The 23269-nt window shown below is 34.9% G+C and overlaps 4 protein-coding genes across 9 annotated transcripts in view; 2 read left to right on the top strand and 2 right to left on the bottom strand.

Annotated features, from left to right (window-relative positions):
* LOC127098214 (protein MAIN-LIKE 2) overlaps positions 1–13086 on the top strand; it is a 14687-nt gene extending 1601 nt beyond the window's left edge. For 3 of the 6 annotated variants that reach the window (XM_051036746.1, XM_051036744.1, XM_051036745.1), the window contains 10 exons: positions 7925–7986; positions 8828–9123; positions 9231–9623; positions 9710–9889; positions 10139–10489; positions 10585–10769; positions 10858–10953; positions 11071–11331; positions 11437–11875; positions 11959–13086. In XM_051036746.1, coding sequence (XP_050892703.1) covers positions 8836–9123; positions 9231–9623; positions 9710–9889; positions 10139–10489; positions 10585–10769; positions 10858–10953; positions 11071–11331; positions 11437–11452 — 1770 coding nt within the window. In that variant the 5' untranslated portion in view covers positions 7925–7986; positions 8828–8835 and the 3' untranslated portion in view covers positions 11453–11875; positions 11959–13086. Of the gene's footprint in view, positions 1–6880; positions 7584–7924; positions 7987–8827; positions 9124–9230; positions 9624–9709; positions 9890–10138; positions 10490–10584; positions 10770–10857; positions 10954–11070; positions 11332–11436; positions 11876–11958 lie in introns of those variants that run through there. The other 3 variants (XM_051036741.1, XM_051036743.1, XM_051036740.1) reach the window with 3 other exon arrangements.
* Positions 2751–6883, bottom strand: LOC127098216 (uncharacterized). The gene is made up of 7 exons (XM_051036748.1): positions 6738–6883; positions 6549–6570; positions 5652–5762; positions 5396–5533; positions 4996–5246; positions 3193–4905; positions 2751–3081 (listed from the first exon to the last, which is right to left on the bottom strand). The coding sequence occupies exons 3-6, from the start codon at positions 5750–5752 to the stop codon at positions 4790–4792; spliced, it is 606 nt and encodes a 201-aa protein (XP_050892705.1). The 5' UTR covers positions 5753–5762; positions 6549–6570; positions 6738–6883; the 3' UTR covers positions 2751–3081; positions 3193–4789.
* Positions 11730–12248, top strand: LOC127095757 (uncharacterized mitochondrial protein AtMg00810). Its single transcript, XM_051034402.1, has 2 exons — positions 11730–11794; positions 11876–12248. The coding sequence occupies exons 1-2, from the start codon at positions 11730–11732 to the stop codon at positions 12246–12248; spliced, it is 438 nt and encodes a 145-aa protein (XP_050890359.1).
* Positions 12677–14775, bottom strand: LOC127098215 (uncharacterized). The gene is made up of 3 exons (XM_051036747.1): positions 14616–14775; positions 14061–14536; positions 12677–13427 (listed from the first exon to the last, which is right to left on the bottom strand). Exons 1-3 carry the CDS (start codon positions 14757–14759, stop codon positions 13412–13414), a joined length of 636 nt encoding a protein of 211 aa, XP_050892704.1. The 5' UTR covers positions 14760–14775; the 3' UTR covers positions 12677–13411.
* Positions 14776–23269: the final 8494 nt, after the last annotated feature.

The raw sequence follows: 23269 nt of genomic DNA, 5'->3' as shown, positions 1-23269 counted from the left end.
CTCGTTATACAAAGTTATCCTGAGACAAATTCTCTAGCCAAAATAAATTTAAAGTTATTAAAAAAAATCTTGTAACACTTGAATTTATTTATTTCAACTTGTATGAGTTATATTGATACAAAAAAACTTGTATGAGTTATTGATACAAAAAAACTTGTATGAGTTATACAATATTTATAGTTAGACTTATTTTATTTATTTCTGTCTGTATGAATTATACATTATTATCATTCATTCTATTAATATTAGAGTGATTATTCATTTTCTATTAATAATTATTAATATTTGTATTATTAATAATTAGAGTTGATTTTTTTAATAACCATGTCAGCATGACCCAAATATTTTATATAATTAATTATACAAATTTCTTCATTTTCAAAGATGAAATCATATTGCACTATTAGGCATTTCATAGAATGTAAATTATATTAGTCCGCATGTCCTAATTTTACTGACAAAAATGTTAGGTTGGGTGTTATGATCGGAGTTTGAACTATGGTTTCTAGACTATGTGATGTAAGGACTGTAAAGAGAATAACATTTTCTAGATGAGGTACATTCATCTGGTTTAAAATATTAAGATAGCACTAACGGTTAAAATTTGGAAATAATTTAATACTACTAAAAAAATTGATAAAAACATATAAACAAATAAAAGTTACGCAAGTTTATGCTTATTAAAACCAAAAAGTTATATATTTTATAAGTTAGAAATTTATAGGGGTTATATATTCTAGTAGGAGTTATAAAAGTTTAACATATGATAAAATACAATAAACTTATATAAAACTGACCTATATTATAAAATAAAATAAAATAAAATATTAATTCTATCCTGAAAGCAAATTTGTGATAGTTTATTCAATTTACCTATATATTGCAACCTTGAAAAAAACGTTGAACAAATTATAGCGTTTTCACAATGCATAGACCAAATCATTAATAACAGAGGAGGTGGATACAGTTTTATAAATAGTCAGAAACAAGTTATAAAAACAATGGAATGAATAGTTATTTTCTCAAACACAATTCTTTTGAAAAAAAAATGTCTTAATCTATTGGTCATACCTTATTGTTTCTTCTCGTTTATTTTTTTCTCCAGTATCAGATCCAAAACAATGTCTTCATCTATAGTAAATATAGTTGAAGATGAAGTTCCAAAGATTTCGAGTAAGAACTTTAATTTTAATTTTTTAATGGCTTCATTATACACTAAAATCCTATTATTTTTTAATAAATATTTTAAATTTTATTTTATTATATTAAATTCATAATATAATTATTTATAGCTCACATAAACTTCAATCAAATTATTATTGTTTATATATATATATATATATATTATATATATATATATATATATACAAATTAAATCTTATATTAATTGTTTTATTTGATTTAATTTATATGTCTACTATTATTGAGATGAATATTCAGAAATTTTATTAAAAATTAATTTAATAAAATTTAATCTCAAATGTAACTCATGTTAAGTTGTTTCAGAATGGACAATTTAATTAAAATAATTAGCTTTTTAAGATATTTTATCATCATTATCTATGTAGTAGTTCTTTTTTAGTGTTCAAATATTTATATATGTATTTATTATTCAACCAATTTAGTTTTTTCTAAGAAGCAAAATAAATTTATTGAATTAAAAACATATATAGCAAAGGACATGCTAGGAAGAGTCAATATAGAGGTATTCAAATCCTTAAACACCATTTTTTTATTTGGTTGAGTAGGTGGATGAAAAGTACTTATTGTACAGTCCAAACGATCCTGCAAAAGTAATTCTTTGAATGTCTTGTCAAAAAAGAATTCTTAGAATGTGCAACATTAATCATGTCCTATTTCCAACACTCCTAATTATGTTTCCAACAAGACTAAATCCAATGCTCCTCCTCCTCCAGCTGAAGCAACTGAATGCTCTAGGCTTGGAGCAGATAAATTGAATTCTTGGAAACGCTAAGACCAAATCTGGATCCAGGAGGAAAAACCGAGGGTGGAAGCACCGCCAGAGAGGAGCCGCCACGCGCGGCTGAGAGACACGATGGAAGAGTGTGTACTAAAGTTCAAGCTAGGAATAATCAAATATAAGAGTGTGTGTGCTCACCCAAATGAAAAGTAACTTCTTCTGCATATCTTGAAATAAAAAATCAACCAACTTCTTAACATTGGTACTAACAAATCAACACTCTTCATTCCCATTCAACCCATTTTCAATTTCATCCCATACCCCTGAAAAATCCTTGTTACTTTCCAAATTCAAACTCTCAATAATAATTGCTTAGAGTTTTTCTTATTCCAAATTTCATCCCAAAATACTATTGCCCCAAAACAAACAACATCCTTCTCCAAGTGAGATATTAAACCTACAGACCTTAATCCTAATTACATTGATTACTAGCCATATATTCTCAATGATCAGAGATCAAAAAAATCGTAGGATATTGGTAGCATATGATTGCTTCCTTGTGCCAAAAAGAGATGAACAACTAGTTACCATCGTCTATATACCATTCATTTAGAAAATCAAACATAATAATATCCCACCATTCATTTAGAAAATCAAACATAATAATTTCCCAGAATTTCTTAAAATGTAGTGTCTCATTCACTAAAAGCTAGCCCGCCACTTAATAAGGTTCCAAGTTCCTTTGCAACAGAAGAAGCAATATTACAGATTGCAAATAATAGGATGCAGACCTGTATAAACCAAAAATAGTGGAAACAAGATACTGATATCTATTTAATCACATAACATATAGTAAAATTAAGGGAGAAACAAGAGTTAGCTAACATACAAGGTTTGTCATAGGTTTAAGCCAAATGTAGGTAACATACAAAAAAAGTGATGTTCAATTTGATGTCAAAGTTCAAGTCTAAGCATCAATATTGAACACCAACAAAATATTAAACAAAACAAACATAAAAATAAGGTTTATCGATTCATGCCAACCGCCTTACGATTCCATTTTTTCCATTCCTTACAGGTTAACCAAGGAAGAAGAGGTGCTTTTGATGGGATCGGATAGAGTGATGGCAACGGCAACACCACTGAGACTGGCAGCTCAGCTGAAACTTTAAAAAAAAAAAGAATGAACAACATACAAACATTAAAAGATATCTAACGGATTGACATACGAATATCTTTAAAATATTTCCTCTCACGGAGGGATTACTAACCGACGGGAGCTTGTCGGGAACACCATGGAACCGGATGACGCGGTGGATAGTGTGGTGGCGGACATAGTGGTGGTGGACATAGTGGTGAAGGTGGCAGCTTTGCCAAGTCACTACCGGAGGACGTCAGCTCTGGTGAGGACGGCACCTCCGGTGATTCGGATGATGAGATATCCTCTGGTGAGGACGGCGACAGTTGTGAAACGGACGGTGGAGGCGGTGAAATGGACGGTGGAGGCGGCTGTTGTACCTCCAATGAGAGCGCAAGCTGCTGCTGTAGATCATACTGGAATTTCGAGTCTAGAGTTTGGTGGTTTCTGCCATCCTTCCACCGCATGATCCATAAAATTATATATGCGCCAACCGAGAACCCAACAGTGAAAGAGGTAACCTAGTAGAAAAGAAAAAATATAAGTATGAATGAATGCTAATAGAAAAAAATAAAACTGTCTGCAGCAAACTAACTAAAAGATAGATTAATAACTCCACTGCACCAGCTACAACCACTCGCCCAAACTGCTACCACTAGCATACAACCAAAACACCCCTAAATTCCAGGCAACACCCGAAACTGAGAAAACCAAGTTACGCATCTCCCTCACTACACCACCATCTCCCCTCCAGTAAGATAAAATCCAAATAAAAGAGCAACACCACAAAGGAAAAAGAAGTTCTGCAGCTAGAACCTTTACAGTACTTACTAATTCCCAAATCAGAAAAGAGGCAACCATATCAGAAAAGAAACATTAAAAGAACAAGCAAATCAGTAGAATATGCATGGAGATTTGTTGTTTACACTTGCATCAGTTCAAGAGAATACATCATGTGCAAGGTTCTGGTTCCTACCTGCCACGTTGCAACCAAGGAATGGTGCCATCATGGGGCAGAACTCAATGAACTCAATTAAGAGGCAACCATATCAGAAAAGAAGAAACACTAAAACAAGTTTGAATCTCATGGCAAGAATGCATCAGCAAGAGCATCATATGCTTGAATATATCCAACACCCCAAAAAAAAAAAGACATAGAAGTTGGCATACAAAAGAGGGAGAGAAGAAATAAATTAAAATCGTACTAGAAGTAGAAAAAGAGGGAGAGAAGAAATAAATTAAAAACGTACCAGAAGAAGAGTATCCATGAGAAGGAACGTGATGAGAGAAGAAAGAAAAAATGAGAAAGATGGACAATATAAGAAGGGGGTGAGAGAGAGAAAATAAGAAATAAAAAATGTTAGATTATAGGTCTAAAAGGAGTTAGGTGAACTAAGTAGGCTGTGAAAGTTGTCTATCATAGCAGAGTCTGCTTGCCACAGCCACCCTTCAAACAGAAACATCAAATCAAAATTTTTAAAAGAGTTAAAAAAGTGGGTTCTGGTTCCTACCTGCCATCATATACCTTTCTCATCAAAATGCATAGGGACTATGCCTTTTGATATCTCAAAAGTCTTCAGGTCAACATCGCATAAAAATAACTAAAAGAGAAAACTGTCACTAACAAGTTATTAACAAAAACCTCATATATTCTAGTAAAAAAAGTGATACTTATAAGCTTCTATTGTTTCTGTTGTAGCCGGTACAATACTACAACAATATGTCAAATACTACAAAATCAAGGGCAAATAAATACTATAAAAAGCTAACATAAAATTCCAAAATAGTGCCTTCAACTTCAACAATCCAATACACTTAAATTTCAGGAGAGGTTCAGCAACATTAACTGCAAAAACCAGAGAAACAAGTGACACAATTAACAAGTCTCACAATTACAAGAATGAAAAACAAGTAACACCTAAATGAATTCAAGTACCCATACTGTCAACAATCACATTAAGAAATATTTGGTTGATGATCCAGCGATAGTCCCGCCACCGCATCAGACACCTCTTCCAAAGCTTCGTATAAAATGGCAGATGATGTGTTGGCGTGCTTCTCCGGAGATTGAGCAACCTCCAGCTTGGCTTCCAAAATCTTGATTTTGATTGATAAAACTTGGCACAGTTGGCACTGTTTAGATTTTGAAGAACCACTGCCCTCTCCGGATTCAGCTGGTGAACAACCCTGTGGTACCAGATAATTCAGGCAATAGTAATTTAAAATATATTGCTTAGAAAAAAATGGTTAACTCCTGCAGCCTCTTCAATAATTAGCTATCTTCAGATTCAGCTAGTGAACCACTGCCATCTTCAATAAAACAGCATTTTGCATACCTGCAGGGAGCACACTTCCATGCCCTTGTCTTCGTATCGTACAAGGGCACACATACCTTCACCACACAAACAACGCCTGAGTTGGTCCTCCCACAAAAAGAATTGGCAACCGAAGTCCCATCTCCCATTTGACAATTTCTGTTTCAGTAAGTTCACATAAGACTTCAAACAGTCAAATTACATATACAATTTCACACAGTCTACATAAAACTATATAAGGGTTAATAAAGTTATATAATGGTTAACTCTTGTTTACCTTTGATTTTGTACAGCAGTAGTACATTCTATTTTTATTTTTATTCGAATTTGAACACTTCCGTAACATTCTCCCCTTCTTGCATTGGCAAACAATTTCATATTGATCCATCTATCGTGCCAAAGTAAACAACAACAACATTATTGGGTTTGCCAACTGATGGAACGTCAAATGCTAATATTAAAAGTGCTCAAAGATTTAATCAATGACTTGTTGATAGAATTGTGAAAAAGCAAGGAAAACATAAAACCCTAAAAATATCTACAACCAATTTCTAACAAAAAGAGACTTTACCAGATGCATATCTAAGGGATCTGAGGGTGCCTGAACCACTTCGCCGTGACGGATAGTGAAGGAGTTATTCGGGGAAGCTTTGGCGAGAATCTTCACAATTCGTTTGTTGGAGGAGATAAAATGATGATCGGTGGGTATTTGTTCAATTCGTTTTTTAAAAACCAGTTTTAAACCGGTTTCTCTCAAAACCAGTTTTTTATTTTCTTTAAAAAAAATCAGTTTTAAGACCAATTTTATAAAAAAAAACCAGCAAGGAATTATATAACAGCAAGGAATTATAACTTTCTTTTATTTCTAAACCAGATGGTCTTAGATGAAAATTGAGAGTATCAGCATAGACCAACCAATATTATTATTAAGACAATATCAACCCAATTGTAGAACCATCACTCCATCCAACGATGACTAAATACATGTTGTAATTTTATACACAGTCAAAAGGACTTAAGTATCTGGGGGCTAAAAATGCAATGACCAAAAGCATTGTCCTTGGAACTAATTTATACAATAGTGCAACATAAATTATTTGACAGGCTGACAGCACAGTAGAAGACCAATAATGGAATTATATAAATAAAAGAAGTATAGTCATTGAACAAATACCTTTCCTGAATCTCTAGCCAAACTGGATTTCAGAAGTAGTGTTCGATATTTCGTGCAGGATTAAACAATGAATAAATAAAAGCTTCTAACAAATTTTAGAGAGTCTCAATTTTGGAAACCGATAAGCTGATCCAAATTTTCAAACAATTAGGGTTTATACAAAAAAGAGGGATGAAGGAGAGAACTAACCAAAGAAATCTGCGACAAAATCTGCGAAATGAGAGACGAATATGGCAAAGGCGGTGTGTGTTGAGAGAAATCGAAGCGGAAGCGGTGTGTGGAAGCGGTGTGTGTTGAGAGAAAGAGAAGCGAAAGCGGTGTGTTGAGCTTTACAAATAAATTTATTTACCTTTTACGATTTATCAAATTTATTATTTTTCTATTTTAATTTTACAATTTTATTTATTTTCTACTTCAATTATTAATTTGATATTATATATAAGGCTATGTTTGGATTGGCTTCTTGAAGCCCCAAACTCACGTTTTATTCCTTTAAACTTAAAAGTGGTCTTATTTTCTTGTTTGGGTTTTTTCTCCAAAATCAATTCTACTCTCCTAGAAGCAATTCCAATAGAAGCTACAATTCCTAGCTTTTGAGGTTAGCAAGAATCAATTCTGCATTTATGATATTTTGGTTCTTACAATTTTCCTTCATTGCCCTCTTTAATTTCTTTTCAACTGTTTCTTCTATTTTCAAGCTACCATACTCTCTACTTTCCAATTTTCTGCTTTGTATTAATTCCTTCATTACTCTCTTTGCTTTGTATTAATGAATTTGGTAAACCAAATTTGATTAAGATTACCAATCAAAACGGGTCGGTTACCCATTTACCTTCTCAAACCCTCCAATCTGAAAACACATTTCACAAACGCGATTCCATACCAAAACGTGATTCCAAACTCAGCTTCTCCAAACGCGATTCTCCATCTCAGCTTCTTCTACTCCAAACGCGATTCTTCAACTCAGCTTCTTCTACTCCAAACGCGATTCTTCAACTTCTTTACAAATCTCAGCTTCTTTCTTCGCACTTTCAGGTACAACTATTCTCTTTCCTTTTTGTTCTTGTGTCTATGCATTGTGGGTTTTCGTTTTTTAATCATTTAGGATAATAGTTTTCGTTTTTGAATCATTTAAGCAAATGGGTTTTTTAGAATGTTTGTTTTATATGTTTCAATCTGTTATGTGACAATAGCTTATTTGATATTAGCTTATGAGACTGAAGCTTATGTGACAGTAGCTTATTTGACATTAGCTTATGTGACAGTAGCTTATGTGATTTTAGTTGGATACAATTTTCCTATGCATCATATTTGTGTAAATTGGTTTAGATGATGTTAAAGTTGAAAATAATTGAGTTATTTTCTCATGCGTGCAGGTCAGATTCATCGGATTCAAAGTCGGATCGCAAGTTCGATAAAAAGCTTCAATTTTATACCAGTAAGTTTTTCGACTTGGTTTAGTAGTACATGGTTGTATCTAAACCCTAACTAAGAGTATTAGGTCAAATCTGTGTTTATAAACACTGACATGTGATCAGCTGTAGTAGATTAGTAGTAGTTACTATTGTAACAAGCATTATAATTTGAGTAGTGTCTAATTTCTAGTATGTTTATTATATATAATTAATTAATTGATTATCATTACCATCTTTGTTGGTTATTCACCAATTTGGTACCATTGCTATGGTGTGAATAGAAGAGACACCCTACGTTTTTCCTTTAGTTTATTTTTCCTGATACATAGTAGACCCTTAGAAACTAATGCTGCACTAGAATGTTTATCCAATAAGAAGTTGATTGTGTGAATACCTTCACGATAAGCTGTTTTTATATCACAGGAATCTATTAACCATTCCTTATTAAACCTACTTAGTTATCCTTGGATAAACAAAAAAAAAGGTGGAGAATGAAGAACTCTTAGTCGTGCTGGTTGCTATAACTTTGTCGATTGATCGTTTGAGAAATGGACATTAGATTATAGGTGAACCTAATCACGCCAATTGTAAAAATATGAGTATAATGTTGTCATGTCCGGATTGCGTTGGGTCTAGATTTATGCTCAGTATTAAAACTGACTGTGATCTCATTGCCCGGTTATCAAGGACACTAACGCAGCCCTGGATACAAAGATAAGTGGCATATCATTATCATCAAATGATTAGTGTTTTATAATATCATTATCATCAACTAATTAGTGTCTCGTGTTTCTAAACATAAACAGTGATAACAGCACCGTTTTGTGGCGTGATTTGTTTTTAAAATCAAATGAATTTGTACAGGTACCCAAATGGATCCCGAAATGGTTTTCGTCGATATCACTAGTTTTGCGATGAAGTTAAACAAGTTTACTCATTGGACTGTAGATCCTAGAGTAAAAGAGGAAGTGGAAAAAACTTGTTTCAAATATTTTATGAGATTCCCCGAGGGTAAACTTAACATGCCTAACAAAATGATCGCCGCTTTACTTCGCTTTTATGAAAACGTCGAAGAACACTTTGTGTTTGGGGATACTAAAATTGATCTTGGTCTTGAAGATGTAATGTATATCACAGGACTTCCAATTGATGGGAAACAAGTATATTTTTTATTTTATTTTATTTCATTTATTTCACTTAATAGGAATTACTCTTAAGTTATTTATATACTTAAGTTATTTATATACTTGTGACAATTGGTGTGCAGATTTCAGGAATTGAACCAAAGGATCCTATTGACACAATAGTAAATCATTTGGCCGTAAGTCCAGTTGAAGCTAATGATTTGTTATTGTATCATAATGGAAAAAAGTCTCATGATATATGTTTAAAGAGTTTGGAAGATAAATTTAAAAATATTGCTGTTACTGAGGAGAATGTAAATTCACATGTCAAGGCATATCTTTTATTTTTATTAGGAAATCTTCTTTTTACCACTTCTTCTTTCGACAGTGTTTCTGCTATTTATTTACCCTTTCTTGAAGTACATGATATTGACAGTTATGCTTGGGGGGAAGCCGTGCTTGCTACCCTCAAGGTTTCAATGAATAAAGTACGACAGGGAAATAAAACGTTGAACGGTTTTGCATATCTTCTGTTGGTAAGACATTTATCAATATGCATACATCTATATTTCCTTTAATACAACACAAAAATGCTTATTTTTTTGTTTTGTTTTTCTTGTAGGTATTTGCATTTGAACGATTCAAATGCCTTCGCAAGATATTTGAGTTGAATATACTACCGAGTCAATTTCCTTTAATGTTGGGGTGGGTGAATCTAACATTTAAGACTTTTAAGGTTAGATCTTTAATGCCTTCCATGACAACTTGCTATGAAAAGCTTCGGGAAATGACGGATGAAGATGTAAGTTTCCTACATCTCAAAAGTGAATTGTACTTATTTAGAGTATATAGTTCAAGGATTATCTATCTTGTTGTATAACTTAGCTTAGTCAAGCCTAGATGTTAGTAAGTTAAAAACTCAGTTAGTTAGTTAGTGTGTTAGTCTTCTTCTTGCATCTAATATATATCCTGTTAATCTCATTGCTACTGTGAGCTCATTTGTGTATCTTTTTTAGTGTAGTTTATTAATACTTTATTTTATGTTTTAAAGGTGGATTTGTTGCCTTATAAGAGGGATGGTCTAGAAGTTGAATTGCCCGATCAATTCAAACGTCAAAGTTGGATGGTATATGCGAAAGTATATACCATCTGCTTTAATAATATTGCAAAACATCCAGTACATATTTGTTGGAAACAATTGGGGTTGGAGCGGGGACATGTGAGAAAAAGCTTTGGTAATTTTAAAAGAATCAACTTGCAGGAAAGAGGCCCGGAAAAAGATAAAGATTGGAGGAAGTTCAACCCTTTTTATACGAATTGCAATACGCGGTGGACGAAAAGGAATATGTTCCTTATCAAAAAGGATGTTATCGCGCATGAGCCGCTAGTGAATTATGTGCAGGTCTGATTTTTTCTTTGTACACGTTCGTAACCGGCATGAAACACAAATGAAATTTGATTATGATTTTTTTTGCTTTCAATACCGTTGTATGCAAGAGGAAGATGATGAAATCGAAACCGAAGAACCTACACAAGAGAACACCTCCCCAATCTCCACTTCCCCTCCTAGGTGTAATTTGGAATCAGCTACACCTCAAGATCCATCCACCTCCAGCCTCCGAGTATCTACACCTCAAGTTGCATCCACCTCCAGGTTCCGAGCACCTACACCTCGAGATGAAGTAAGTAAGGTTGCAAAGCACTTTTGGTTCTTATTACTTTTATTTGAATTTTTTTATAATTGACATGATATGTTATTGTGCTTTTCAGGTTCAGGTTCATACCCTCTTCTCCAACCCGCCTGAAGCCTTATCCATCGAGAAGTATTTGGAAGTCTTATCCTTCCAGATATCTCCACAGCCTACGGTATTTCATTCCCTTTTTTTTTTAATTTAAGTTTAATAGCACTTTTTATCTTTGACGAACCAAAGTTTGGATAACAATCCTAATCACGATCGTGATGACAATGTTGGTAATGTTCAGGATGACGATTTTGATAACGATCATTTTAAGGAACATGATGAAGATGATGAGGGTGGAAATCATAATGATGAAGGTGATGAGGGTAGAAATCATAATGATGATGAAGATGATGAGGGTGGCAATAATAATAATAATAATAATGCAAATGTTGGGGATGATGAGGTTGGCAATAATAATATTGCAGATGATGGGGATGATGAGGTTGGCAATAATAATAATGCAGATGATGGGGATGACAATCATAATTATGATGAGGGTGAGGTGAGTGATCCTTATTTATTTAAGTAAATTCGATTTATTTAATAGTGTTTTTTAGGTGAGTGGTATTTATTATTTTTATTTGAATTTCTATTTTATAATTGACAGCATAATAATAATGTGAAGAATTATATACATGGTGAACGTGAAGGAATACTAAGACCAAAACCCCCTAAGCGTACAGTGTATTCGCCGGACGAAGTATTGCGTGTTAGAAACAGAAGAAAGCTTAGAAAGCCAAAGAACTAGTGACAACTTGGTTAAAAGTTTATTTTCTCATGTTTTGAATATTAGAAATTAGACAAATAATACACTCCACCTTCATTCCACTGTTGACAATTGGTGTGCAGATTGACATTAACAATGCCTTCTTGAATGGATCCCTTCATGAAGAAATTTATATGCAACAACCACCGGGCTTTGAACATGACAATAAGGAGCTTGTCTGCAAATTAAATAAAGCTCTGTATGGCCTGAAACAGGCCCCATGGTCATGGTATGAAAAGCTACATCAAACATTATTTCACTTTGGTTTTGTGGCTAACAGGTGTGATCACTCTCTGTTCACCTACAATCATCAAGGCATTACTCTTTATGTGTTGGTTTATGTAGATGACATTCTCATTACAGGTTCTTCTTCTCTTCTTGTTCATAAACTGATTACACAACTGAATCAACAATTTGCTCTCAAGCAGCTTGGTAAACCTGAATATTTTCTTGGTCTGGAAGTTGCATATCAGGCTAATGGTTCCATCATCTTGACTCAGACCAAGTATATAAGAGACTTACTCTCAAGATTTCACATGGAAGAAGCTAATGGAGTGCCATCTCCTATGCTGAGTAACAGTAAGCTTAGTAAGTATGGAACTGATTACATTGAAGACCCTCTGCAGTACAGGTCTGTGGTAGGTGCCTTATAGTACATCACCCTTACCAGACCTGACATTGCATACTGTGTAAATAAAGCCTGTCAGTTTATGTCCAACCCTTTGAATACTCATTGGAGCATGGTAAGGAGGATTCTCAGGTACTTGAGTGGTACCTCCAAGCTTGGTCTCTTACTGTCCCCTGCCAATCCTAATGTGGCTCTATCTCTAAGAGCTTACAGTGATTCTGATTGGGCAAATGATCCAGATGATAGAAGATCCACATCTGGAACCTGCATATTCATTGGTCCTAATCTTATTTCCTGGAGCTCTAAGAAACAGACTTTGGTTGCTAGATCCAGTGCAGAGGCCGAATACAGAGCATTAGCACATACAACCTCTGAACTTCTATGGCTGGAATCACTACTTGCTGAACTCAGAGTCAAATATTTCTCTCCTACTCTTCTTTGTAACAACTTAAGTGTTGTGCTATTATCTCATAATCCTATTCTACATGCTAGGACAAAACATATTGAATTAGATATTCATTTTGTCAGAGAAAGAGTCATGGCTAATAAACTCAAGATCCAACATGTTACTGCATCAGCTCAACTAGCTGACATTATGAAAAAACCTCTTTCAAGTGCAAACTTTCAAGACTTAAGGAACAAGCTCAAAGTGGTTCTTCTTCCACCACATTGATCTTGAGGGGGAGTGTTAGAGCTAAGCTAGTCTTTAGGCACTTTGCTTACTTTCTGCTATTACTAGCTTTCTGTTTTGACTGTTTCATTATGGTTGAGTGAGTTTGTTAGGTTTCTGTTAGACTAACTCAACTATATATAATTCTGTTGCAACTGTTTTCATTCATTCAATATATTCAATAATACACAAAGTGTATTTTCCTTTGAAAAGAGAATGCAGAGCATTCCTTCAATCTAACAAATACAAAATAAACGGCACAAAACCAACAAATTTTGTATCATACGAAGCTCAGAATACAAAACCACAAACCCAGACTATTGTACATGATACAAAGCTCAAAATAAGAAAACATAAACCAATCTGTTATATAACTCAAGTTCAAATATCGACAACTAGTATACTTACCGTTCTCAATCCTTTCAAGTGCTGGAGTCTACGACCCATACCTTCCATCGTCTTTTGAGGCGTGTTGGGAAAAGTTTGGTCTTGAGGTGCTTCTTGTATAGGCTTTCCAGCTAATTCTTTTGCCAACTACATATGAAAATAAAATGAAACGTATTAAACAATGTCTCAATATATTTTCTCTCTATTGACATTGTTGTGGTAATACTAATGGCTTATGCATTTTGAAATGCTTGAAATTGGAGGATGTAATGAAAATAGCTTTCAACTGACCCAATGAATTAAATGGTAAAACTTATTGTTTTTTAAGATTCAAAAAGTTGAAGTCGCAATAAATTCAATATATTCAATATATTCGTTGAAACAATCTTTCTTGTTTAAAAAAATAACTGATTTATTTACTAATAGTAGTTTGAAAATAGTCAAAGAAATTTATAAGCTTCTGTTTTGTGATATTTTAATCATGATAATATTTTGATATAATAAATTTAAAAAAAAAACTAGTTACAAAGTTCTTGAATACAATCATAGACATGCATAGATAATCCACAACAATCAAACTACTAAAAGTGAAAGATTAAAAACCAAAAAGGGAGACGTATCAAATAAACAGTAAATTGTACTGATAAAACATAGTGATGGGAAAAGAACCCAACACAATAAATTGTCCTGATGAACACCGAAGTTCATCAAAGAGCACCACAGTTAAAATACTATCAATGTTACACATAAACCTTCAAAAACCTTCATTGTTACACATACTTGGTTCCCTTGGCCTTCTGTTTTTTCCCACTAAGAGTGAGAGGACTTCTTTGTTTGGGGCGTCTTCTTAAATTATACCTGGGAGTAATTTCTTGCTGAACAGCAACCTCTGGCTGAACAGCAACCTGTGGCTCATAAACAACCTCTGGCTGAACAGCAACCTGTGGCTCATAAACAACCTCTGGCTGAACAGCAACCTCTGGCTCATTATCGTGCTCAACAGCATCCTCTTGCTCCAAACCAGTGTTATCGCTCTTATCCGAGAACTGATAACAAGAAATGAACTTTTCAAAACCAGCCTCATCACTTTCATCTGGTAACTCGTGCTCAAATTCAGACACAAAACCAGCGTTATCGCACTCCTCCATACAAACCTCAACAGTTTCAGAAAGCATCTGGTTCTCCTCCTGAATTCGCTCCTCGGATAAAACATTATTTTCGGGTTCATCCGGAACACAATGGTGGCACTTTTCAATCTGTCAATTAAATAAAACACACTAGTTATTAAACAGGGGTACATAAGCAAATAACAAAGCTTCTAATTTCAAATCATACATCTGTTATGGTCAAACTTTCCAGCTTTTTACCCCATTCCACTAAGCTATTCCTAGAAGTTTTGTATTTGAAGACAGGGGGCATGGTTGAGACATAAGTGTTAACTTGCTCTGGTTGCAACTTCTTTACTCGTTCAAATAACATTACCTCCAACACCGGGGTGCAAGCAACAAAATTAAGTTTGCCATTGGCAACACTTTCCGCTGCAACATAAATTTGGTCCAATGTGGATTGAGCCCAATTAACTTCATCACATTTCTCCAGGTCATGTACATGATTATACTCCCCGGAGAGTTCTTATGCAATTCCTCAGCAAGTCCTTGAGCAACTGTTAACATTTCCAGTTGTCCCTAGTCTTGTCTGTCCATCATGCATTCATTACCAAATATTCATGCATCTATGTGACATATCATGCTTGCATTCATATGCACCTTGTTTGTTTTGTTATGTTGTGGGTTGAGTCAAAATCTCTCCATGTAGAGTGTCCCCATAAGCAGCAAAATACCTTTTACTGATCATGTTCCCCACAGAGATCTATGCCTCGTGGATGATGGTTGTTTCAGTTGTAAATCCTGATGAGTTCATTCCTCATTAGTTGAAGTCTTGTTTGACCGTTTCATTCTAGTTCTATCCTAGTTTGAACTTCGTGTCACCATATAATATTCAGAAGATACCCAATAGAAGAAGTGACAATTAGTCTCTTACGACTATCATTCAGTGATACCGTAAAAGTGATCTCTTCAGCAGAAATCCAAATCTCTTCAGACGGATATGACAGATATTGTGTCCAGTCCCTTATACCTTCATCTTTGAGTTGGTATCCATTTCAAAAGCTTGAGTTACTTACATCCATGAGTGGTAACCTGTTGTTAGCCACAAAATAAGCATCAAATTCAATCACTATCTCCATCCATGAGTTGATAACAGTTTACAAAAAGTTCCATGTTCTACCTTCATCTTCGAGTTGGTAGTATGCTTTCATCTTTGAGTCAGCACCAGATTTCTTTAGAATCCATCTTCATCTTTGAGTCGATGGAGTACCTTCAACTTTGAGTAGGTACATTGTATCCTTCTACCCGCAACTTTGAGCTGGTAGTGTGCATTCGTCTTTGAGTCTGCACGAGATGATTTCTTTTGTGTCCACCTTCGTCTTTGAGTTGGTGAAGTACCCGCAACTTTGAGCAGGTAGTGTGCTTTCATCTTTGAGTCTGCACGATTTTTCTTATGATTTCACCTTTGTCTTTGAATTGGTAAAGTACCTTCATCTATGAGTTAGGTATATTTGGTTCCTGTTACCTTCATCTTTGAGCTGGTAACGTGCTTTCGTCTTTGAGTCAGCACAATGTTCTTATGTTTCCATCTACATCTTCGAGTTGATGAAGTACCTTCATCTATGAGTTAGGTACACTGTATCCCTCCCACCTGCAACTTTGAGCTGGTAGTGCGCATTCGTCTTTGAGTTTGCGCGGTATTTATGTGATTCCATCTTCATCTTTGAGCTGATGGAGTACCTTCATCTATGAGTTAGGTACATTGGATCTTTGTTGAACTGATAGTGTGCTTTCATCTTTGAGTTTGCACAGATAACTTCTGATTCCATCTTCGTCTTTGAGTTGATGGAGTACCTTCATCTATGAGTTGGGTACATTTTGTCCTTTTACCGTCATCTTTGAGTCGGTAATAATGAACATCTTTGAGAGAATATATTCTAAAGCCTTTTATACACCTTTTATCAATGAATAGGTGGTTTGTCTTCTATCAATAAATAGGTGGTTTGCCTTCAACTTTGAGTCGGCATTTTCTGTCTACCTCATCAATGAGTTGGTAGTGTGCATTCAACTGTAAGTCTGCACAATGATCTTTAGATCTGATTCTTCATCTACACCATCATCAATGAGTTGGTATTTCCCCAACAGTGTTATTATCAATTTTTCGTAGTTTGCCTTCAACTTTGAGTTGGCATGTTTTGTTTACCTCACCAATGAGTAGGTAGTGTGCTTTCAACCATGAGTTCACACAGTATGATTCTTATTATGCCTTTTGTTATACCTTCATCCTTGAGTTGGTATTCATCTTTTCTGTTACCTACATCTATGAGTTGGTAATGTACTATCACGTCAGTATCAGTGTTATATTGGTCTTTTCTCACTTTCATCTTTGAGTTAGTGATGTATCGTCAACTTTGAGTCGATATCCCGTTTTCTCTCCTATCTTCATCTATGAGTAGGTAGTGATGTCTTCCCCAACAGATTCATGTTACACCTCATTGTCATCTTTGAGTCAGTGTAGGTCTATCCCCAATAGAGTACTCATATGTCTTTCTGAGTCTTGTCAGTCCTGCATCATGCATACATGCATTTGCGGTCAAATTTTGTGGCACGTGTCATATTTAATTACCTTACGCCATCTGATAGCCTCCGGCTATCTGGCTCAGGATAATTAAATAGGGGCATCTGTTGTACCCCAAAATTTGACCTCCTGATTTTCTGATTTTTGATCCAAACCTAGTGAATTATTGAATGGCATTCCTTTGACCTAAATTCCTGATTCACTTGCCAGTCAATTTTTTATCTAGGGTTTGTAAGTTTTGTGCTTGATTTAATCCTGATTAGGGTTTGCTTGTGCCTGTTTGTTTTGCTTGTCTGATTATTTTAGGGTTTCTGACCCTGACTTTTTGTCACCTGTTTAATTATTATATTTTGTGTATTATTTGTCTAATTTAAACATGTTAATATTTTATCAAAAAAATCAAAAAAAAAAAAAAACTAAGTTTTTTAATATTTATGTCATTTAAAATATTTTGTGTGAATTGTTTTAAAATATGTGTTTTAATTATATTGTTTAAATATATATTATGTGAAATGTTTAAATGTTTTATATGTGTGAAAATATATTATTTAATGTTTGTTTTAATATGTGAAATATTTATTAATATTACTGTAAAATATTAATTTATTTTTTATGTGTGTGTATGTAATTTATTTATTGTTATGTTATTTATTTATTTTAATTAAAAAAATCAAAAAAAAAGAGAGAAAATGAAAATAACAAAAAGAAAATAGAATTAATGAAAATGATTAGAATATTGTGATTGGTGGATTATTTGAGTGGTGGAGGAAATTAGGAAAGGAAAAGAAAGCTGGGTCATTAATGCAAATTAAAGAAAGTTGAGGGCAAAAATTTTGAAAAAATGAAAAGAGAGAACAAGAAGAAAGAAGCAGCCATGGGGAAAAGAAAGAACAGGGGAAAGCTTCATTCCCATTTCGAATTTTTCAATTGCTTGATAAAATTCAAAGATAACATAGCCAATCCAAAAAGGAGATTATAAGAGGAGATGGGCAATTCGAAGTTTTCAAATTGATGGAGAATTCGTGGAGAAATCAGCCAATGAAGTTTTGAAGAATTAATAGCACTTAAAAATTCAGCCTTATAAGATGGAAAAAGAACTGGCAAAAAGGCTAAATCAGAAACTGAGTCCAAGGTATTATGGGCCATATGAGGTGATACAAAGAATTGGAGCTGTGGCTTATAAGCTCAAATTGCCTGAGGACTCTAAGGTGCATCCTGTCTTCCATGAAAATACATTTATTAAAGATTCGTTTAATAAATGTGGAGGGTTTGGTTATTCTTTCTTCTCTGTCCTAATCGACCTGCTCCGCTCCGTCTGGGTAGAATTTATTACCTGGCATGGCATCATGCACATCATGCATAACAACTACTCGGAGTTCTAAGTCAAAATGACTCTTAACATGTTGCTTAGTGACTGTCTTCACCACTCCTTTGGAGTGGTGTCCCTCAAATTGCCGAGCCAATAAATTTTCAAACCATCGTTCAAGAAGAGGCACAATACCATGAAGAAAGAATAACCAAACCCTCCACATTGGTTCCCAAAACCCACAACCTGGTTCTTTCCCAATCAAGTTTTGTAGTCTAGAAAAACTTTGTCGCTTGCAGTGGTCTAAATAAGTTCTTCTTTTTTTTTAGCCTTAGGAGGTCTATAATGCAGCTCATTCAAGACAAAACACATGAGCAACTGTTGATAACTAACTCGTACTTTAAATGGATATGATGGAGGACCGTCATGCAATTAGAAAGAAATGGTTAATTTTCATACTTTAGTACAAAAGCTTTGAAATACAGCAGATTGACATTAACAATGCCTTCTTGAATGGATCAACACAATTAAAATGACATTTATTCAATTAAAAATAATAAAATAATACATTAAATTCAAATATGTTTTGTCCAAATCCTAAAATCTCATCAAAACATCAAATAAAATGGCCATGAGATTTATCATAGGTCAAACAAGGTCAAATGACCTTGGAGAAAAATTCATAATTTTTGGACACTTAAAAATATTTTTAAGCAATTAAAAATAAATGCAAAATCAATTAATTCATGAAAAATATTAATAATGACCCAAAAAATAATTTTAATTCAGAATATGAAAGAGAAAAATATTTGGAAATTTTTGGTGAAAGTCCCATATTTTTTGGATCAATATTGAATTTAATTTGAATTATTGAAGAAAATGCTATTAAAACAAAATATTAAAAAAATCAAAAATACGTGGACCATCAGATCTCCCTCATTAATTGAGGTGGCAGATCTGATGATCCAAAACACGCGTTCCACCAATGTCTTAGTCAACCGCATGACATAGATGGTAATCACAAGGAACGGTCCAGATTAGAACATAGGACTTGGATCAACTGGTTCAGAGGTGAGACACCTCATCACCGAAGCCAGAGCTCTGATCATCTTCCCCGGTGAGCTCCACCGGACTGGACAAGATGAACCATCACCAAAATAACAAACAGGGACATGATCTTAAATAAAAAAACATCACTGAGCACGAATATGACCTCCAATTCCAAATATATTAAGAGATATGTGGAATTGAAAAATGAGGTTCATGATCTGAGTTGCTTCGATTTGGCCTCAAAGCAACTCAATCCTCTTGCCTACGTTGGTAGGACTTCAGACAACTCAAGAATCAATGGAATTGAGCAATAAATTGAGAGAATCGAAGAGTTTAAAATTTTTGCAAATTACCTTCAATGGAGGTCTGAACTTGATGGATCTTGATCTGAATTGTGCTTGGCTTCACTTCAATTGCTTGCGGGAGAGGAATGGAAAGGTTTAGAAGCAATGGACTTCTGGAGAATTGAATTCCAAAATAGTGGAGATTCAAGCTCAAATTGAAATGAATTTATCAGGGTTATCCTATGAGAGTGAAGTGTTTTCAATGGAGATTCAAAGCTGGCGCAATGCGTTTGTGATTTCTGAGCAAATGCAACTGTATTTATAGCCAAATCCATGTGATATTTGCACACTCTTTTCAACCTTCCAAATTTGGCAAATGATGATAGCATGGTGCATGGGCACGCATAGGCCCATGAAATGATAGTTTGAAGTCCAAAATGAATGATCAGATGTGTTGAAGCAAGCTTGGAATGCAAGGCAATTGAACATTGATGCTTGAAGTTGGATCCATGCCAAATGATGTCAGTCTGTTTAAGCCATGCGCAACCTATGCACTTCTCATCCAAAATGAATGAATTTGAGCTCTTTGGAAAGGTGAGATCAAGAGGAACAAGTTTTATGTTGAACACTTTTTCATTTGGAGCTTGGAACTTGGAGAAATTTGAGGTGGAAGTTTGGAAAATTTTGACATATCAAAATTTTTCTAAATGTCAAGCCATATGTCTCAATATTCCACCTTGCTTAACTTTTTATGGGAGATTCAAATGAGAAAAGTGTCTTCATCAAAGTTGTATCTCTCTCAAGTACCTTCAAAATGGTCACCAATTTCATTTCATTTGGATTTTAAATGATAGAGTTATGCATTTTTGAAGTTTGGAAAAATCACTTGATCAATGGTATAGGTCAAAAGTGACCTGTAATGTAGCCTCATATCACATGCTCAAAAAAGTTGAATTAGCTCCCACTCCAAACCTAAAAGTTGAAGTAGGCACATTGAATTTGATTTTGCAACTTGGAAATCTTTCATCTCTTAAAAATTGAGCAAGTTATGGCCTTGGGAAGTTGACTTTCAAATTAGGGTTTAGAAAAAATGACCTATAATGTTTCAACATAGAAAATGTTTTTACAAGCAAACCTAGCTCTAGGTATCAACATGAAAGTTGTTTATAATGACATTTAGAGTAAGTTTTCTCTTGGAATCATTTTGATATGGTGAAAATTGTAGGAGATAGGGTCTAGGGACACCCAGTTTTGATCAGATGAATTCATCTGGCCAACCCCCATCAACCAACATGATAATTTCCAATTCTCTTGACTTTCTTGGCTCATGGTAGATCATATATGCATAAGATGATGATATTTGAAGTTCCCCTTGAGAAATTTGATCAATTAGTGAGATAGCTTGTTGGAGAAGTTACTCAAGATACCCAGTCAAACTAGGGTCTCCAAAGCAAATTTCCCTCAAACTCTTGAAGCAAACTTGATCAATATAACATGTAGAGATCAAAGGGACTCATATATGATTCTTATAAACATTCTTGAATCAATTCTTGGTTGTGCTCTTTGTTCATGAGGGTCTCAAACCCTAGATGTGATCAATGAATCAATGAGATCATGCTCTTCCTACAAAAGAGTTAGGAAAATGCAAAAACATATTTTTGGTATTTTGGTTAGTGAAATGATAAAACACAAGTATGATATAACCACAAAGTGCTTGGTGATCTCTCCCAAAATAAACCCAATGAAGGAGGGGTAAGGATGATGCCAATATATGATCCCAATGTTAATGCTTATGATGAAATTGCATGAGGGATCTTAGGGTCAAAATTTGGGTCTTACAGCGGTGATAGCACCGGTGTCGCTATCCAAAGGGAGCTTTTCTTTTTGTATAGTATGGCAGCACAAACACCTATCAATGTAGCAACACATGCAGCTGACTACCTAGGCAGAGTTGGTCGCACTACTTCAGGCGACATTTTGGTTGGCAGAATGATCACCCAGATTGCTGACCATTTTGAGTTTGGTGTTGCGCTTGCTGAAGTTCCACAGGTGCCAGGTAAGAATAAACTGGACATGGCCGCGTTGATTCAACAAGGCATGATTTAGGTAAAGCAAGATCATTATTCTCTTGCCTGCCAAAAAGTTCATATTCTTGCTTTACCCGCTTATGATTTTAATAGTATTACTGACAAAGCCAACTGGCTTTATGAGTGTCCTGACCCGGATGAGGGGGACGAAGATTTTCCTGATTCCTTTCCTGCAAATGAGCATATGGAGGGTGCACCTAGCACTGAGGAGCAGTTTTACCAACAACCCCAAGGAACGACCCAAGCTTTAGGGTCCTATTCCATGCCACAAGACCAATGGGGTTGGATTCAAAATGAGATCGGTCACCTTCGCACGGAGCAATCTAGGCAAGGTGAGGAGCTCACAAGGTTCGGAGTTGAACAATGCCACCAAGGGACGGTTTTGGATGAAATGAATGCGATGATGCAACGCATGATGTTGCATTATCCGTATCCTCCTCCACCTCCTCAGTAGACATTATGAGTACCCCTCTTATCTTGACAATGAACATTGCGGACAATGTTTGGTTCAAGTGTTTGTGTGTGTGTGGGGGGGGGGGGGTTATTGTTTTGTATTTTGTTTAAGTTGTGTTTGTTTGTTTTGTTACTTTTTTTTGTGCTTGTTTTATTTCCATGTGTTATAGATAAAAGTGAATTCTACTGGATAAATGATGGACTAGTGACCAGTGAGGGAAAAATGCAACCCCAGATTTTCTCCCGAGGCAACCTGGAAGTTGATACAGCTGAGAAAGAAAATGTTGGACGCAACTTGGCGACTCTAGACCGAAATAGGGGATGGTATACCCAAGCTTAAAAAGAAGCTGCTTGACATGAAGAGTGTTTTGGAGCCTGCAAGCTTACCCAACATGGTGAGAGTTCAACAAAACCAAACACAAAAGAGTGCATTCAGGTATGACTTTATCACTCTGGTTTTGCGTAAGTTCTACTGAGACAGCACAACACAAAGACACACACTGATGCACGTTGTTTGTTTTCGCCCTTTAGCCTTTCTAGCCATCCATAATGTTGTATTTATCCATTGTTAACCCCGTTGAGCCTGTGCCCCCTTGTTTGTGAAAACCATTATGTCAACCATAAGCCAAACACTTCCTACCTTCGCTCGGCATGACTGTTGTAGTTCCAAATTCATGCAAAAATATAAGTTTGGGGTGGTGATCCTTAGAAAAATTGAAAAAGGGCAAGTGCAACAAAAAAAATTGTGAAAACATATGCATCTCCCGGAAAAAAATAGAGAAAAGAAATGAAAAATGGAGATGAGATAAAAGCACTTGCCTAAGCCAAAGACTCATATCATAATGAGATACTCAAAGAAAGAAAGAAAAAAGAGTCAAGTTGGACAACACCCCATGAAATAATTTATGCACAAAGAAAAGCAACAACATGAATGCTGAGTTTTAAACCTTTGTCATCCATTTCCTTGTTTATCCCCATCGTACCTAAGCCTAGTTACAACCCGAAAGACCTCTAAATGTGTGTGAATTTGATTTGTGTAGTGAACATAGAATTTATTCAAAATTGGGAGTTGATATTGCATACCTTGATATTATGAGTGCAAAACACTTTAACCCCGAGAGATTT

This window comes from Lathyrus oleraceus, chromosome 6 (genome assembly GCF_024323335.1).
Source record: "Lathyrus oleraceus cultivar Zhongwan6 chromosome 6, CAAS_Psat_ZW6_1.0, whole genome shotgun sequence".
In the NCBI taxonomy this organism is placed as follows: Eukaryota; Viridiplantae; Streptophyta; class Magnoliopsida; order Fabales; family Fabaceae; genus Lathyrus; species Lathyrus oleraceus.
The sequence above is the reverse complement of the archived record's forward strand: the minus strand, read 5'-3'. Positions and strand labels throughout refer to the sequence as shown.

What these genes read in the sequence shown, in the direction of transcription:
- LOC127098215 (XM_051036747.1), bottom strand. Translation starts at nt 14,759, where the DNA reads ATGTTATTTGAACGAGTAAAGAAGTTGCAACCAGAGCAAGTTAACACT. An exon ending in AAAGTTTGACCATAACAGAT is followed by an intron (nt 14,537 to 14,615) that starts GTATGATTTGAA and finishes TTTAATTGACAG; the next exon opens with ATTGAAAAGTGCCACCATTG.
- LOC127095757 (XM_051034402.1), top strand. Translation starts at nt 11,730, where the DNA reads ATGCAACAACCACCGGGCTTTGAACATGACAATAAGGAGCTTGTCTGC. An exon ending in TGCAAATTAAATAAAGCTCT is followed by an intron (nt 11,795 to 11,875) that starts GTATGGCCTGAA and finishes TGTGGCTAACAG; the next exon opens with GTGTGATCACTCTCTGTTCA.
- LOC127098216 (XM_051036748.1), bottom strand. Translation starts at nt 5,752, where the DNA reads ATGAAATTGTTTGCCAATGCAAGAAGGGGAGAATGTTACGGAAGTGTT. An exon ending in TGGAAGTGTGCTCCCTGCAG is followed by an intron (nt 5,247 to 5,395) that starts GTATGCAAAATG and finishes CTGGTACCACAG; the next exon opens with GGTTGTTCACCAGCTGAATC. An exon ending in TGTGATTGTTGACAGTATGG is followed by an intron (nt 4,906 to 4,995) that starts GTACTTGAATTC and finishes TGGTTTTTGCAG; the next exon opens with TTAATGTTGCTGAACCTCTC.